Source organism: Vombatus ursinus, unplaced genomic scaffold, assembly GCF_900497805.2.
Source record: "Vombatus ursinus unplaced genomic scaffold, bare-nosed wombat genome assembly UNPS02006699.1, whole genome shotgun sequence".
NCBI classification, from domain to species: domain Eukaryota; kingdom Metazoa; phylum Chordata; class Mammalia; order Diprotodontia; family Vombatidae; genus Vombatus; species Vombatus ursinus.
In genome coordinates, this window is record NW_020946477.1 from 1 (window position 1) to 18,096 (window position 18,096).

The 18,096-nt window shown below is 45.2% G+C and overlaps 1 protein-coding gene across 2 annotated transcripts; it reads right to left on the reverse strand.

The window, feature by feature from the left end:
* Positions 1-8,365: 8,365 nt before the first annotated feature.
* LOC114033037 (neuronal tyrosine-phosphorylated phosphoinositide-3-kinase adapter 1-like) lies at positions 8,366-16,792 on the reverse strand. 2 transcript variants are annotated; one of them, XM_027848488.1, is made up of 6 exons: positions 16,672-16,792; positions 14,082-14,428; positions 11,948-13,465; positions 10,753-10,977; positions 10,277-10,386; positions 8,366-9,093 (listed from the first exon to the last, which is right to left on the reverse strand). In XM_027848488.1, the coding sequence occupies exons 1-6, from the start codon at positions 16,737-16,739 to the stop codon at positions 8,842-8,844; spliced, it is 2,520 nt and encodes an 839-aa protein (XP_027704289.1). In that variant the 5' UTR covers positions 16,740-16,792; the 3' UTR covers positions 8,366-8,841. The 2 variants fall into 2 exon arrangements, with proteins under 2 accessions (XP_027704289.1, XP_027704288.1); XM_027848487.1 differs by having other exon boundaries at positions 10,753-10,980.
* Positions 16,793-18,096: the final 1,304 nt, after the last annotated feature.

The following is an 18,096-nucleotide window of genomic DNA, read 5'->3' on the forward strand; positions in this document are numbered from 1 at the left end:
TAAAAAAAAGAGTCAACAGCTTGGTAAAGGAGGCACGTAAAAAAAAAAGTGGAGAAAATAACACCTCAAAGAAACAGAATAAACCAAATGGTAAAAGAGGCACACAAATCTACTGAAGAGAAGAGCCCTTAAAAAGCAGAATTTGTCAGATGGAAAAAGATACACTAAAGTTCAATGAAGAAAACAATTTCTTAAAAATCAGAATTGGAGAAGTGGAAGTAAATGATTCCATGAGACACCAAAAAACAATAAAACAAAATCAAAAGAATAAAAAAAATACTTTAAATGTGAAATACCTCACTGGAAAAACAACTGATCTGGAAAATAAATTGAGAAGACATAATTTAAGAATTATTGAACTACCTGAAAGCCACAATCAAAAAGCCTAGACATCATCTTGAAAGAAATTTTCAAGGAAAACTGCTCTGATATCCTAGAACCAGAGGATAAAACAGAAATTGAAAGAATCTAAAGATCACTTCCTAAGATTCCAAAATGAAAACTCCCAGGAATGTTATAGCCAAATCCCAGGGTTTCCAAGTCAAAGAGAAAATATTGCAAGCAGCCAGAAAGAAACAATTTATGGAAATATCATGGAGCTGCAGTCAGGATAACACAAGATCTAACACTACAAGTCTCACTGATTTTGTAACATCTTTCGTATATGCCCCCTTCTCTCCTGACACTACCACCTACCTGGTGCAAGCGCTCATTACTGAGTATTGCCAAAGCCTTCTTGTTGGTTTCACTGCATGAAGTCTCTTCCCACTCCAGTCCATCCTCCACTCAGCTGTCACAGTGATCTGCCTATAGACCAACTCTGACCATATCACCTACCCACCCCACTCTGTAAACTAGAGTGTCTCCCTGTTACCTCTAGGATCAAATAAGCTCCTTCTTGTTGACTTCTAAAGCCCTTCATAACCTGCCCCCTTCCTACTTTTCCAGTCTTCTTACTTCCCTGCCTACACTTTATAGCCTAGTGATATTGGTCTTCTTGTTGTTATTCATACAAGATAGTCTACATCCTGACTCCATAAATTTTCTTTTTTAAAAATTTAATTTAATTTTATGTGTCACATTCTTTCTTTCCCTTATCCCCTTTCCCCACCCATTGAGAAGGCGAGAAAAATAAAACTCATTACAAATATATAGTCATGCAAAATAAATTCCACACTAGCTATATCCAGAGAGAGACAGAAAGAGAGGTACACAGAGAAAGAGACAAAAAGAGAGAGACAGACAGACAGAGAGAAAGACAGAGAGAGAGACAGAGACAGAGACAGAGAGAAGGGAAGGAAGAGAGAAAAAGAAAGTGAAAAAAATATGCTTCAGTTTGCACTCCGATTCCATTAGCTTCCTGTCTGGAGGTGAATAACATGCTTCATCATGAGCTCTGTGGAGTTATGGCTGGTTGTTGTGTTGATCAGGGTTACTTTCAAAGTTGATGATCTTCACAATACTGTGGTTAGTGTATAAGTGGTTCTCCTTCTGGTTTCTAATCTCTTCCATCTTCTGGGTGAGCTCATCTCATACACATTCACAGTTATGACTGCTGCTGTGTATTTCCCTCCATCTTATTCTTTTATCCTTATCCTTCTCTTTTTTCTCCTGCTCCCTATTTACGAGTCTGTTTTGCTTCTGACTATTGTCTCCCTTAATCTACCCATTCTCCCCCTATTTATTCTTCCCTTTTTCCTTAACTCCTTTCCCACATAGTTCCCTGTTAGGTAAGATTTCTCTACCCAACTGTGTGTTTGTATATTCTTCCCTCCATAAACCAGTTCATATGAAATTAAGGTTCAAATGTCATCCACTTTCCCCCACAACTGCTCCCTCCTTGTTGTATAATTTCCTCTTTGATCCCCCCTTTCATGTGAAATAATTTTCCCCTTTCTTCCTCCCCTTACCCCTGACTCTCAGTGCATTCCTCTTCTCCACTCCTTCCATTTTTCCTTTGAGATCATCCAAACATAACAGAATCACAACCAGGACCTTGGTCTAATTAGACTCCTTTTATGACCCCTGCTGATGATAAAGTTCTGAGTACATGTGGCATTATCTCCCCATATAAGAATGTGTACATTTTTATCTTGTGAAATCTCATGATTCTTTGCTCACACTTAACTTTTTAAAATAATAATAGCTAACATTTATGTAATGCTTACAATGTACCAGGTACTGTTCTAAACATTTCACAATTATTACCTCATTTGATCCTCACAAATGTGTGTACAGAATCAGTTGGAGGTGATCTCAGAGGGAAGGCACCAACATTAAGAATTTGGAAAGGCTTGTTGCAGAAAGTGGGGCTTGGGTCGAGACTTGAAAGAAGCCAGGGAAGTCAGAAAGCAGAGACAAGGAGAGAGAGCATTCCGGGCACGAGGACAGCTAATGAAAATTCATGGGAAGAGGAGTCAAGGTGGCAGAGTAAGAGAAAGCATTAGAGGCTAGCTTGCCCACTACACTAGCTTGATAAAAATCTAGAAAATGCACCAGACAATATTGATAGGAAAAGTAAAGAAAAAGTCACAGTGAGTCTTTTTTTTTTTTTCTAGCCCAGGACAGATTAGGTGTCCAAGCACCAGGGACTGGGTCTAGTCAGGAACATGGATAGTATGGAAAGAGGCCCATGACAGGGCACCAGGGCAGAAAGAGATCCCAGAGGATCCCTTAACAAGTGTTGGGTGCAGGAATGGGTGCCATTTGGCTCATTAGTTGCCCAATAGCCAGTTCCGGGTCACAGATCCAGGACAGAGAAGAATAGCCATAAGCATTGTCTGTAGCTATGTACTGATTGAGGAATAAATTCTGGGAAGCAACCAGTATCTGTGTGGTTCTGATCCCAGGAGCAGAGCACAGACCAAAGTGGAGCTGAGTCATTTTTAACCTGCAGAACCTCTAAGGAGGCTAACAGTGGCTAAGTGCAGCAGTAGTTGACTGAAGCTTCATATCAGGAAGAAAACCTAGATCAGAAACTTTATAGAGTTTATAGAGTTTAGACCAGGAGGGCAGTGAACAGACCTCCCCTCATCGTATCACTGTGGGAGCACTGAAAGCTTGTACATGATTGTTTATGTGTTGTCTCCCTGTCTAGGGGTTTTTTTTTGTTTTGTTTTCTTTTTTTAAGGCAATTGGGGTTAAGTGACTTGCCCAGAGTCACACAACTAGTAAGTGTCTGAGGCCAGATTTGAACTGAGGTCTTCCTGACTGCAGGACTGGTGTTCTATCCACTGCGCCACCTAGCTGCACCCTCCCCCCTTTAGGCTTTAAAACTACTTGATGGAAGGCACTGTTTTTGCCTTTCTTTATATCCCAGTCAATAAGCATTTATTTAGCCCCTACTATGTGCTAAGTGCTGGGCATACAAAAAGAGGCAAAAGATAGTCTCTGCTTTCAAAGAACTCACACATTGTACAAACAAGCTATATAAAGGATATATAGGAAATCACAGAAGGAAAGTACTAGAATTAAAATGAGTTGGAAAGGCTTCCTGAAGAAGATGGGATTTTAATTGGGACTTGAAGGAAGCCAGGGAAACCAAGCATAGGAGACAGCCAGAGAAAATGACTGGACCTGAAAGACAGAGGGCCTTGTTGGAGGAACAGTAGGGAAGCAAGTGAATTGGACTGAAGAGGTCATGAAGAGAAGTAAGGTATAAGAAAGCTGGAAAGGCAGGGGAGTGGATTGGTTGTGAATGGCTTTGAATGCCAGAGGATTTTGTATTTGATCCTGGAGGCAACAGGAAGCAACTGGAGTTTGATAAGTAGGGTAATTTGGTCCAACTTGCACTATAGGAAAACCACTTTGTTGGCTGAATAGGGGACAATTATGGGGAAGTTAGGGGCTGGGAAGGTTTTAGGGGGAAAGATAATGAGTTCAGTTTTGGACACTGATTTTAAGATTTTTACTGGCTATCCATTTTGAGATGTCTGAAAGGCAGTTGGAGACATGAAACTGGAGGTCAGCTAGAGGTTAGGGCAGGATAGGTAGATTTGAGAATCATCAGTGTAGAGATAGTAATTAAATCCATGGGAGCTGATGAGATCACCAAGTGTAGTAGGAGAGGGAGAAGAGAAAAGGGCCTTGGAACAGAACCATGTATGACACCAACAGTCAGGGCATGACTTGGATGCGGATCCAGCAAAGAAGACGAAGAAAGAATGGTCTGATAGATAAGAGGAGAACCAAGAGAGAGTGCTATTCTAAAAACTTAGTGAGAAGAGAGTATCAAGGAGAAGGTGATCAGCAGTGCCAAAGGCTGCAGAGAGGTCAAGAAGGATGAGGGTTGAGAAAAGGCCATTGGATTTGGCAATTAAGATTTCATCTGCAACTTGAGAAATGATGAGGTCAGAAGCCAGATTGTAAGGGGTTAAGGAGTAAAAGGAGAAAGAGAAGGTACATATTATGCCAGATCAGCTCGTTACAGAAGTTTGGCCATAAAGGGCAGAAGAGATATAGGACAATAGTTAGTGGGGATGGAAGGATCATGTGAGTATTTTTGAGGATAGAGATGTGGATATGTTTCTAGGTAACAGGAAAGGAGAATAGGATTGAAGAGAAGTGACACAAGGGGGAATACTGAGGAGGCAATCTGTTGGGGAAGGTGAAATGAAATAGGATCAATGGTGTAGGTGGAGGGGTGGGCCTTGGTAAGGAATAAGCCCACTTCTTTTCGTGAGACAGGGATGAAGAAAAAGAAAGTGGCAGAAGGCATCTGAGGGACATGAGATGAGGAAGAGGGGAGAAGAGGGAGTTCACTGAAAATGGCCTCAATTTTTTCTGTAAAATATGAGGTAAGGTTCTTAACTGAGAGTGTGGAGGAAGAGGGAATGAGAGGTTTGAGGAGAAAAGAAAAAATTGGGAAGAGCAGCTGTGGACAGCAAGTTGACAAGGAAGGTGTAGAAGAATTGTCCAGAAAAATGAGTCTCCACTTGAGGTTGTGTAACAGAAATCTGTAGTGGACCCAGTTAGAACAGTTGTGTGATTTTCTTTACCTTCAGGAGCAAAGGTGGCAGATAGTGGGAGTCATCCAAGGCAGGGTACAAATAGCATTGCTAAAAGGGGGACCAAGGACTCAAGAGACAAGGACAATGTAGAATTAAACTGGTTCGCCAAGGGGTCCAGAAGGGGAAAAGAGAATGAATGGCTAGAAAAGGGAGATGGCATAGAAGATAAGTGGGGGGGGGAGTCCCCAATGCTTGTTAACTTTGATGAAAGATTTCTTGACCCTTATTCTGTCTCATGTGATTTATTTTTTGTGTTGTTGTTGTTATTGTGAGGTGGGTTTGTTTGTTGTGTTTTGTTTGTTTTTGTAGAATAGGTTTTTTGGTAGCCGGGATGTTTCCTTGGCCAGAAGTCTAGAATATTATTCCTACCAGTCACAATCTGCAAAATTAGAGGGGGTATTTGTGATCCACTGAAATAGCTAAGTCCCTTCCTGGGGAAAAAACAAAAAACAAACACCCTTCCTTATCCTCTTTGAATCTCTTCTTGTTTCTTTTTGTGGTTTGCCTTCTTCCTCTTGTTCCTTAACTGAGGTGCTTTCCAAGACTCAGACTTTGACCCTCTTATTCAGAGAGCTCCTCAATTCTCACAGTTTTAACTCTCTCCTAGGCTGACAACTTCTAAACCACCTGTTCTCTCTTCCAAGTCCTATTCCTTCATATCTATCTCCCAGATGGAATTTCCATATGAAGGTCTTGCTGGCACTTGAAGCTCAACCTATCTGAAACTAAAGTCAGCCCATGAAAATTTTTTAAATAAGGTATAAAGGTTGGGGATCTGCCATGGAGAAAGTGTCTACACCAATAAAACCACAGCTCTTTTGAAGTTGCTTTAAGATTGACAAAGAATTTTCTTCAAAAATCTTGGGAGGTAAGTAGTATTATTATCCCTATTTTACAGATTAGCAAACTGAGGCTGGGAGGGGTTAAGTAATTTGTCCTGGATCATACAAGTGCCAGGGCCAGAATTATTATCCAATTATTTTTCTGACTCCAAGTACAGTGTTATTTTCATTCTAATATGTCATTGATTGTGCCTTATTTTATCTTTGCATGCGTAATGCCTAGCACAGAGCCATAAAGAATCATAGAATTTTAGAGTCAGAAGGAACCTCAGCAGCTATCAAACTGGATCCATTCCTGAAAGGACCCCCAGTAATAACATACTCAAATGGTTATCCAGCCTCTGCTTGAAGACTTCCAGAGAAGCCCATTACAATTTTGGACAGCTCTAATTATAAGGAAGCTTTTCCTCATGTGTAAGTTTTTCCTAAATTGTAAGCCAAAGTCTCTTTGTAACCTCTGTTCTGGTTCTTCCTTCTGGGGCAATCTAATCCTTCTTCAGAATGACAAGCCTTCAAATCGTAGAACACATAGGTGTCATGTCTCCCTTTCCTCACCCCACCCCCAGTCTTCCCTATTCCAAGCTAAACATCTCCAGTTCCTTCAATTGATCCACCTATTAACATGGTCTCAAGGCACTTAACAAATTGTTAAATTGAATATTCCTCCTCCAACTTGCCTTCTTTTCAATCTCCTTATGTGTCAATGACTTAACCATTGTCCCAGCCTCTCAGCACCAACACTTTGGAGTGATTCTTTATTCATTCCTTTCCTGTATGCCTCATCATTTAGCAAATCCTATCTATTTCTTTCCTTCAGAGCAATCCAGCTTTATTTCTTATTGCTGCCCAACATTCCCACTCAGGTCAGGCTGATCTTGCTGCTGCCTTCCAAAGATGACAGGCTCACTCCTGCCCCAGTGCCCTGATCTCCTTCCTTAGAAATGCCTCTATACTGTGGTTGGCTCCCCGGTAGTCTCTCCAATTTCCCACTCAGTCTCTCCTTCCCCTAGTAAATGGCATAAAACTGAAGATTTGATTAAAGGAAACATCTTACACATCCAGTCAACCTTCGCTAAGCTGCTGGTCTACATTGCCTCTTCCCTCTGCCTTTTCATATCTTTTAACACCTACATTTTTTAAAACAGTTTTCCCTTCCTGCTTCACCAAATTCCCTGTGCTTGAAACTCCTACACCATTTTTATGTATTTGTTCTCCCTCCCCATTGAGGGTGGAGACCATGTCTTACACAAACTTCTTTAGAGCAGGGACTCTACCTTATAGGTTTTTTTCTGTGCCCTTCTATTTATGGTGGACATTATCATGTACTACTTACTGGGAAGACTGTAAGAGAGGATCATGTTCAGTTCAGCATTGGACTAGGTGAGCTTTGAGTTCCCTTCAATTCAGTCTGTGATCTTTCATTCTTACAATTGTATACTTTTAGTCATCTATATAGGTGTCTTGGAAGTAGCATGACGTAGTAGAGAGCAGACCTCCAAGCTAGGAAGACCTGTGTTCAAGTCCCACCCTCTGCCACATACTGGCTATATGACCCTGGACAAGTTATTTAACTTGTTAGTACCCTCAGACAACTCTCTCAAACTATAAGTCATAGTGACATTTGCTTTGGAAAAAGAAATTCCTTAATAGAGCCCCATACCTTACAATGATGAAATCACAGTTCTAATTAAAAAACAAAAAGCATGTGCCTTATTCTATTAAGTTATAAAGAGCCATGAGAAGAGGAACCGTGTTTAGCACACAGTAGACATTTAATAAATAAATGTTCAATGAATTAAATTACTTTTGAGTAGGAGGCATTCTATATACTTAATTGATTGTCTTGGCTCAGATCTCAGTGGGGTCCCAATTCTCCTCTATCCCAAGCTCCTTCTTTCCTTTTGACTTTCCATAGGTACTTATAACCCTCTCTGAGGTTCATCCCTGTACCAGTCAAAGGCAAAGATGGAGAACAACAGAAACAGCCTTAAGATGTAGAATAAGGGCGCCATTAAATATATGAGGCCAGTTCTAGGATCATTATTCTTTTAATATATTATTCTGGAACAAAATGAATAATAATTTTAAAAAAGCTCCTGGTAGTTCTTGTTTTCTCTTTATAATTTAAATAAATACCACCCCCACCCCCACCCCCCTTTACAATTTCCCTCCATTCCCACCATTCTTCCCTCCCTGGTCCCAGCCCTTAACCTTGGAGATTTCAGAGCAGGCCACTTTCAATACCAAATTTCACATTTTCCTAGCCTGTCTCCCACCCCCTACTCCTGGCTCTACCTCAAGCCAGAAATACTCATAGCTATGGGAGAGATTTGAGTGGTGAGATATTTAGGGACTTGGGAGAAAGAAAGCATCTTTGATTCCCTTAGTACCTCATTTCCCCATCCCCTTCTCAACAGAGGGACAGGAAGGGTGTAGATTTCCCCCTCTAGATTAAAAAATAAATAAAATAAATACCCCCCCTCCCTTTCCCCACTTCTCTATAAAGTAGTTCCTTTCTCTTCCCCTCGGGAACTTATATGCCCCACCTCCCTCTTTCCTTACCAGCCCTTTCCCTCCCTCCCAGTTTTAACCATCTAACCTTGTTGGGTAAGGAATCCATAGCTCTGACAAGAGGGGAACAGCCAAAGGCCCCCACTTCCAGCCCCAGTATTGCCTTCCTTCCCCAAAGTCCAGCAAAGGGGCAGAAGGTGGGCATTGTTGGAGGGAGCTGCCACTCCCTAACCCTCTACCATTCCACCTAGCCTCCAGGGTCTTGGTGGTTGAGGGGGAGGTTGAATTGTTCTTACTGACTGTCTTTCAGTTCTTACTGACTCTCTCTTTCAGGAGAGACCAAGCTTCTCTCTCCCAAGGCAGGATCCTAAAGGGAGATGACCACTTGGCCTCCTTTAAATGGTGGTATCCTAGGGGGAGGCTAGGCATTGGTTTACCCCTTGGTCCTCCTCTGGATCTGCCCCCCAATCCTGCCCCTTTCAGATAGCTGTATCCCACAAGACCGTTTGCTGCCGGCGGCATGGAGGAGTGCCAGTTTTTCGGGGTTCTGGCCCCCGTCTCCAACTGGGAAGGATAGGCATGCTCTCCTGCTTGCAGAGCCCCCGGTCCGGCCGGTGCCTTGCCTTAATCTCCTTGCAGACGCAGCGTTTTCTCTCGATCACCTCCAGCAACTTGCCATCCCTCTCTGGGGCCGGCTGTGGGGGAAGAGGCAGCAGCAGTGCAGGATGGGTCTGTGTCACCCCACCCCCACCCCCATCACCAAGTATGGGTGGGGGGGAGGGAGGAGGAAAAAACAAAAAGGGCTTGTCAAGGATCACAGAATTACTGGTACTGAAAAAAAGATACCTGTTTTTTCAACTCTTTTCTATAATCTCTACCCAAACACATGTCCACAAACACACACCCTGGGCCTTAGAGATCATACAGATCAACAACCTTATTTTACAAATGAGGAAGCTGAGGTGTATCTAGCAAAGTTACAACTCCTTTCCAGTCCTTTAGAAAAGCTGTTATTACTGCAATTTGGAATTATGCTGAGAGTGACTAAAATGTCCATACCCTTTGACCCAGAGATCTCATTGCTAGGTTCTACACCCCAAAGAGGCCAATGATAAAGAAAGGTACCAGATACACCAAAGAATTTATAGCAGCACTTTTTACAGTGACAAAGAACTAGAAACAAAACGGATGCACATTTTTTTAGGACTCTTGTCTGATCCATTTTGAAACTGTAGAATCCAGAACTGGTTACAAGGATTCTAGTTAAGACATTAAGGCTGCTCTCCTACTTGTATTTGTGGTCTTACTTTGGGCCAGTGGCTTCCACTCTTTGGGTCTCAGAATCCTCATTTACAAAGTGAGGGGTTGAACTAGATGATTTTTAAGGCCCCTGACAGCTCTAGGTTCCTGGATTATGCTCCTCTTCTTCTCTAAAGCTTTGTATTCTTACTTTTTTCCCTGTCTCCAAATCCTCTCCCCGGCCATATCCTCCTATCTGCCTTAAACACCTGCCACCGTGGCTCCTGTTTTCTGCTCCGACCAGACTGCTCAACTCTGCCAGCCATGCCCTGTACTCGAGCATTGCTGTTCAGTTATTTCAGTTGTGTCGACTCTTCCTGACCCCATTTGAGGTTTTCTTGGCAAAGATACTGCAGTGGTTTGTTATTTCCTTCTCCAGCTCATTTTACAGATGAGGAACTTAGGCAAACAGGGTTAAGAGACTTGCCCAAGATCACACAGCTAGTAGGTGTCTGAGGCTGAATTTGAATTCAGGTCTTCCTGACTCCAGGTTCAGTACTCTACCCACTGTGCCACCTACTTGCCCTTTCTATATCTCTAGCCTTCACACCCAGTTGCCTCTACCCATCTTTTTTTTTCCCCCTAAATAAAAAGAGCACCAAACCCTCTCCTCACCTGGCTGAGGATTTCCCTGGGCTGGCTGCAGGGTCGTGGGGTATGGGCAGCAGCATGACGAACTCCAGAGGTAGAGGCTGAGCGCCCTAGGCGGTAACCTCCAGTGAAGTCTGCAGGAGGAGAAAGAGAAATAAGGGAGGAAACAGACTGCTCTAAGGCGTCTTTTTATCCTAGCGCTTTCTATCTTCCCATTCTTATCCCCCATACTGCTCTCTGGATCATCAAGGGTGTGGGGGATGGAAACTGGGGGCGAGGCACAGAATAAAAATGAAAGGCTTGTGATATGGGCAAATGTGGGCAACTGTTTCCAGAAATAATCATTAGTGCCATTCCATTGAGCTGGATGGTTCTGCCTCTGGCGGCACAACCCTCCCTGCCCCTCCCCCCCACCGGCCCCGCCCGTCAGTGAGCGAGCAGCTGTTTTACAGGGTTTAGGGTATACATGTGTGACTGGGAAAAAAGTAAGGGAATCTCACCTCCATTGCGGTGGCAGGCAGGGAAAGTTTGGCAGGGCATGGTTAGTCCTGTTCGGCTTCCTCCTCCTCCAGCCTGATCTCCGCTGTGATGGGCCCTGGCCAGCAGGCCCTCTGCCCCATGGCTTCGAACAGGGATGCCTGATGGGAGGAGTCCCTTCTCCTCCTTCTCTGCCTTGCCTGGAACTTCTCTACTACCATTCCAGGCCCGGACACCTTCCACAGCCTCTGCTGGGGGAAATTAGGAGATATCAGATCCCCTGCACACGTATCTGGGACCCATGGAGATAAAGATTGGGAGTGTGAAGGGAAGGGTTATGTCTGGGAAAGGAAAAGCAGTAATTATTTCTCTTTTTCCTTTCCTTCCCTTTCCACATCTCCTTTTATTCAGAATCACACAAAAATTGTTCCTTTTATTTGCAGTTTTTAAGCCCACCTCTTCATTTCAGAAACATCTCCCAGGACCCTCTGGGAAGGAAACAGGATGCCTTCCTTCCCACCCCCACCCTCCTTAGCTTCCCCACCCACCTTAAGCTAAATATCCTATTTCTCAACATCTCTCCGTGTTGTCTTTTGCCCCTCTCAGATAAGCTTTCTGGGTCAAAGGACTATGGACTAGGGGTACTGTGACCATAGTAAATCCTGGGTCAAGGGGTGCAGGAGCAAGCTTGAATCCAAGTTCCCAGAAGTAGGCCTGGTAGAGGATTGGGTTGCTAGGTAACGGCAGGGGCCTACCTCTCCTCTCCCTCCTGTCTGGGTAGGTTGTCATGGTAACAGCTGGGAGGCAGCTGTGTTTGGCTCAGAATCCACGCACACACACAGGGTCCCTTCCCCCTTACATCTCCCAGAAGGCAAGTGGAGTGTCTGGGCTTGGGGCGGGGGGAAGTTGCCCCAAAATGACAACATTTAGCTCACTCTAGTTCTAAATTCTCCCTTTGGTTCTCCTGGCCTCAACCCCCATCCCCTCCTCTCTGATCCAGTGACCTTCTCTATCCTTAGTCCAATGCTCTGATGCTTAGGATAGCTGTTCCACCCTGGGTATTTCCCTCTTGAATTCAGAGGGAGTGGAGAGTAGCTTCCAACTGACCCTCTGCAACTCAGCCCCTCTATATCCTCCTCCCAATCTGGGAACCTCCCTTCCCTCCCTACTCCCACCTCTTCCATATCTTCCCTCCCTCCTCCCCACCTCCCAACTCACTCTCCAAGTCTTTTGCTTTCCTCCCTCTGTACAGGACTTTTCTTTGCAGGGCCCAGCCCGCCCCAAATGTCGTTGTTCCCACCTCCTCCTCCTCCTCCTGCTCTTCCTCCTCTGGTGTCCCTGAACTGGCAATGACATGGGCACAGGAGATGCTAGCAAATGCACCCCCACTGGTACCCTGGTCCTGCAGCTGGATCTTGACCATGGGAGCGGAAGCCCCAACCCCACAGCCCTTAGATAGCAAACCCCCTGCCTTTAGGCTCTCGTAGGCTGGGGGTCTCTTGAACCCAGCTGTGGCTGGATAAGTCCAGAGGGGGCAAAGGGGGCTAGTTGTAGGGTCAGGAAGGTTGTGAGGAGAAGCCAGGCAGCTCCGGTGGTGAAGTACTCCAGGCCCACTGGCGGGGGCAGCTTTCCCAGGAGGTACTGGCCTGGAACTAGCACAGAGCATCCCATGAAGGACTGAGATTTCCTTCTCTGTCTTCGGCTCCCCACCCCCCAGAGATGGGCCAGTTGGTAGGACAGAGTGTGTGGTCACCTTGACTGCTGAGTATACCATGGTATAAGACACAGCTTTGTCCTTGGGGGGTCCTGGGAGCAACATGGCTGGGGCAAGGGAAGATGCTGGTGCTCCTGCTGCCTTGGTACAGATCATACTATGGGAATTGGGAATCTCCCTTTCCTTCTCCCCTCGAGGCTGACCAGAGCCCTGAGGGGGCAGTGGTGTTGAATGGCTCCGTGCCCGACCAGAGGGCCCTAGTAGCAGCAAATTGGCAGCAGGAGGCGGAGGTGGGGGTGTCTCTTGATCCCGTCCAGGCACTTGGAGAGCTGGGACCGGGATAGCCGGCTCCTTGGTGTGACAGAGGACTGGCAACCTAGAGACCCCGGCCCCAGGGGTCCGGGTAGCAGGCTTGGCTTGGGGAAAGGCAAGAAGTGGGGGACGGTGCTGGAGAAGGTTGGGAAAAGGTGGTGGGATTTCACAAGGGGAAGTCTTAGTAGGAGCCCCATTCTGCCTGCTCTGGAGGGCAGAGGCTGGACGTCGGTGCGAGTGATGAGAATGAGGGTGATGCAATGGAGAGACAGCAGCTGGTGGGGGGACTCCATTGGCCCTGCCTTCTGCTACCTCTTCAGGGAGTGGGTATTTCATTTCTTCATATATGGCCTCACTCTCCTCAGAGTCTGAGTCTGGGCCAGCTGGGGGGCCTGTTCCCCCTCCTCCAACAGAAGCACCTGCTGGGCCTCCACTACTTCTCCCACCACTCCCTCCACCACCTTGGAAGACGTCTCCCACCATTTCGATGTAGACAGGTTCTTCATCCTGTGAGCTCAAATCATGTTCACCTGCGCCCCTCCCCCCTCGGCTGTATCGCTGCAGGGGCAGGGCCCCAACCCGAGAAGTGGGAGCCATTGAGCAGGACTCATCAAAGGAGACAGAGAGCTGGGTGTTGGGACTGCGCTTTGGCTTCTGAGGAGGGATTTTTCGGCTAGACTCACGGCCTTCAGGAGCTGGTTTCTGAGAACCTGAGGAAGTCCCAGAAAGAAAGGCAGAGGCTGAAATAAGACTGGCATAGAAGAAACATTAAGTTATTCTGAAGGCATCTCCTTTCAGGGGCACATTGCCCCTTTCTCCCTCTCCCATCTCCCCTAACCCATAGCTCTAGTCAATCAGTTTTCTGTCAAACTTGTATCTTGTTTACAAACACCAGAAAGCCTACAGTTTCTAGATCCACTCCCACAATTCATCCCCCAACCCTTAAAATGGACTTCTAGGATAGATTCTCCTGTCCATAGAAATAGCTCATATCCATTCAATGAAAAGAGCTCTGTCCTTGGAGTCAGAGGATATACATTCAAATCCAACCTCTAATACTTACTGCTTGTGTGACTTTGGGCAAGTAACTTAACTACCCTGGACCTGTAAAGTCAGGACATTGTACCAGATGCCCTCTGAGGTTCCTATAATCTAAGATCCTATAACCACTGAGAATGGAATCTCTTGTTCATTTTAAAAATGAAACCTTCTACTTTCCCCTGGTGTCAAAATGGATCCTCCCAAACCCAAAATGGACCTTTTTTACCTGCCAGAAATCCCTGCTGGATTAAGAAGGAAGTATCATGAGTGCAAAGAAGGTCTTACCTGCTTTCTTGCTGGGAGGTGCTTCGGCTCCACTTGCAGCCATGCTGAGTTTGGTGCTGGGGTGCCTCCGGGGTTTCACAGGTGGCCTCCGGGCTCCAACATCTCCCCCAACTCCACTGCTCCCTCCCCCACCGGTAGTACCCCCACTACTCTCCATGCTCCCCACCGAATGGCAGGAGAGGGAGCGGGGAGCCATGGCACTACGGCAGGGGTGAGGGGCATGCTCCTGGGAAGCAGGCATGGTCATGAAGCCCATCCTGAGAGAGCGTCGAAGCGAAGACACGTCTCGTGCACGAACCCCGGGCCCTGGCCCTGAAGGACCTGTGGGTCCCACTTCCTTACTTGCACTGAGGGAAGGGATGGGTAAAAGAAGGAGAAGGCAGGAGAGAAGCAGAGAAAAATGAGAGAGGCAAAGGCAGTCGTCAGGTCAGGCGGGGCTTCCCCTAAAGCTACCTTGTAACCTCCTGGTGTGTTATGGTATGGTGTGGGTGTGGGTGCGCTGTAGGCAGCAGGTGAGGAATGAGGATTAGTACAGAGATCCATGGAAAAGGACACTAAAAATAAAGCACAAAGCGCTAAAGGTCAGAGGGAGAGGCTTCAAGGCCTCGGTCTTGAGGATTAAAAAGGAAGACAAAAGAATAGAATAAAGGGATAAGGGTTGGAGGGGTACAAGGTACAAGGACAATCATCCCCTAGGTCTGTTTGGGCCCCCATATTTCAAACAGCATCTGCATGAAATGCTTCCTGTACATTTGGAGAACTGCAAAAATCTGATGTCAAGCACATTCCTCATAGAGAAAAGCATGAGTGACACACACAGATGCAAGCTCAGCCCCTAAGGTTTCATATCTGTCCCCTGGCCTCACTTCATGCTTGAAACATGCACACATTTCTGATGGCTTACTTTTCCACTGTTTCCCATCTGCTTCAGCCATCTTTAGCCTGCCTTCCTTGCTCCCATCCCTTATGATTCTTCTTCCTCTAGCTCTCCTTTTCTTCCTTTCTGTCATTCATTTGCCTTACTCCCTTTCCTGATTCCACAATTTATCCCCCACCCTCCACTCTCATTCACAGTCTCTGTGCTTCTGTGTGAAAGAATGGGGGGGGGGGGGGGACTGTAGGGGGTGTGTGGAAACCGGAGGGCTGTTGTGGGGTGGGATCTCTGATTAGGGCCCTGTCTACTAACCCTTCATTAAGGGGAGATCTCTGCAGTGATAGCTCTGATTAATCTAATTAACAACATTAATTAAATCCCACAGTAAGGAGGGAGAGGAGGGCTAATGGGGAGGTGGATCTGACTCAGGCTTCTCTCGACAGTGTAGCCACGAGGGGGAAAGTGAAGGGAGTCAAGGGGTGGGGAGATGAGGAATGAAAGCTCTGGTGGGGAGAATGGGGGAAAGAGAGAGAGAGAGAGAGAGAGAGAGAGAGAGAGAGAGAGAGAGAGAAAGAGAGAGAGCAAGAAACCTACAGTGGGAAGCACAGAATAGGATGAGAACAGATCTTAGTGCAGTCTGAAGGGACCTAACATAGTCTTTCAAGAAATTTTGCCTCTAAAAAAACAATCTTGTCTCTAATACCTGTGTGAACTTGGACAAATACTGTCACCTCTCTGGCCTTTAGTTTCCCCATCTATAAAAGAAGGGAGTTGGGCTGCATGGATTTTGGGGTGCTTCCAGCTCTAGGTCCATGCACCAACTCATAATGAAACACTCTGCTCATATTCAGAGGAGAGAGGCGACGGGCTCAGAGTGCAGATGGAGGCACGTTCTTTTTCTTTCTTTGGATATGGCTAATGTGAGGATTTGTTTTACTTGACTATACATGTTCGCAATGGCTTTTATTTTTCTTGCTTTCTCAGTGGGGCAGGGGAGAAGGGGGTGGGAGGGAGAGAATTCAGAACAGAAAATAAAATAAAATTGAATTAAAAAAATTTTTAAATAAATCTATGCTTCTAAGTTAGATTTCACTGGCCTTGACGCAACTATGTTCTCTCATCTTCCATTTCTTTTTCCCAGATCAAGAAGGTGGGAAAGGAACCAAAAGGCTCCCTCTTTCATATGATTACCTCTCGGGACCCTGTGAGATAAGAGAGCTGTTTGCCCCCACACCTTTATGGTTGGACTTGTACTATCTGAGGTCAGGCGACAAAGAATAGAGAGGGCAAAGGAAAGTAGGGGGGGGGTGGGAAAAGAGAAAGGAATTTATGCTAAAGGTATTTGGGGATGGTAGAAGGGGGTTAGTAGGGGACGATATTTGGGGATGGTAGAAGCAAGGGTGAACAAAAGAAACAGTCCTACATTTGGGGTAAGGGAAAATTAAATCACAGAGGTAAAGGATGAAGGAGTATTTTAGACAGAAAAGTAGGCTACTGAGGACCAGAGAAAAAGCTCAGAATGTAAACACACAGAGAGCTGGGATTATGCTTATTATGTGATCCTCTTTATACAGGCCTTTAAAACAGTTATTGTTCATAATTAAATGAGAGAGAAAAGTGAGATAGAGGGGAGTTAACAACAGCCAAGTTCACACTAAGTAAGAAAAGGAAATGAGTTAAGGAGGAGAGAGAATTAGAATCATTTTATGGTCTTACCTCCTTTTGGCCTCCTCCTCCTTGTGCTGTCTCCACTCCAGCTTGGTTTTTCGGTACAGCAGGTTCATGTCGTAGGGCAAGAAGGAGGAGATGTGGGGCTCTGCTCGGCACCACCAGGCCTGGGGGGGGCCCCCTCCCTGGGTCCTGGATCAACTTGGTTGGGGAAAAAATAACAGTAGTAGTGGTGGTGGTAGGGGTGGTTGTAGGAGTAGTAGTAGTAATAGGGACCTAACAGAAGAAATTTAAACCATGTGGGAATGGGACCAACATGTCATCTCTGTCGTCCTCCTGTCTACTCTTGGAAGATGCTTTCAGTGAGTCTAGGAAGATGAATTTATATCCCAATATTCTTATTCAATTTCAAAAAGCAGTCATTTTATCAGTCTGGATAATAGTCCACAGAACATGAGATATATAAGAATAATAGGATAGCAACTTGTCCTTGTTCCAGTTCTATCTGAACCCATCAAAAAAGATGAGAGTAAGTTAATGCAATAATAACTGATATGGTATTTTAAGATATGCAAATCACTTTACATATATAATAATGCTAGCTTACATTATATAGCACTTAAAGGATGGCAAGTGCCTTTATCTCATTTTATCCTCGCTACATCCCTGTGAGGTAAGTGCTATTACTACCCCCATTTTACAGATGAAGTTGAGGCAAACAGAGGTTAAGTGACTTAAGGGTCACAGTTAAGATGACAAAGAAATTTAAAAAAAAAATGAGAAGATGCCAGGAATAAAAAAGATAGAAGACATGACTTGGGCCCCCAAAAAGAAAAGACAGACAGAAAAACAAAAACAGATTAACAGAGGCATACAGATAGATATTGAGAAATACCTCAGATCCCCAAGTATGCAGAAACACATACTGACAAAATACAAGCATATTCTATATAGACTTACATATACAACATAAACACTGTGTATAAGACAGGCCTAGATAATATAGAATACACTACAGAGCCTGACACACTGATGAACATGGATACATGGACGTATACACAGGTAAACAGATCTAGAGACAGATGCACCCACAGACATATGCACCCACAGACATAAACACCCACAGACACACCCACAGACTACAGACACACACAAACACACAGACATCCACATTAATCAGATACCCAGAATTAGACAGGCTGAAACAGAAGAGTTAATGCTTAGTGCCTTATTGGTGTAGGTTTACAACCTTTTTTTTTTTTTTTTTTTTTTTTGGTGAGGGGTGGTGGAGGCTCAGTCAAGTTCCTAGCATCTGGGAGGAGGGAAGGGGGACTGAGTCAGGGAACAATCACTCTTCTTAAACCAAGATTGTAGTCCAGCACCTGACTGACTAATGGACCGCCCCCACTCCCACCCCCTACCCCAAACACACACACACACACACACACACACACACACACACACACACACACA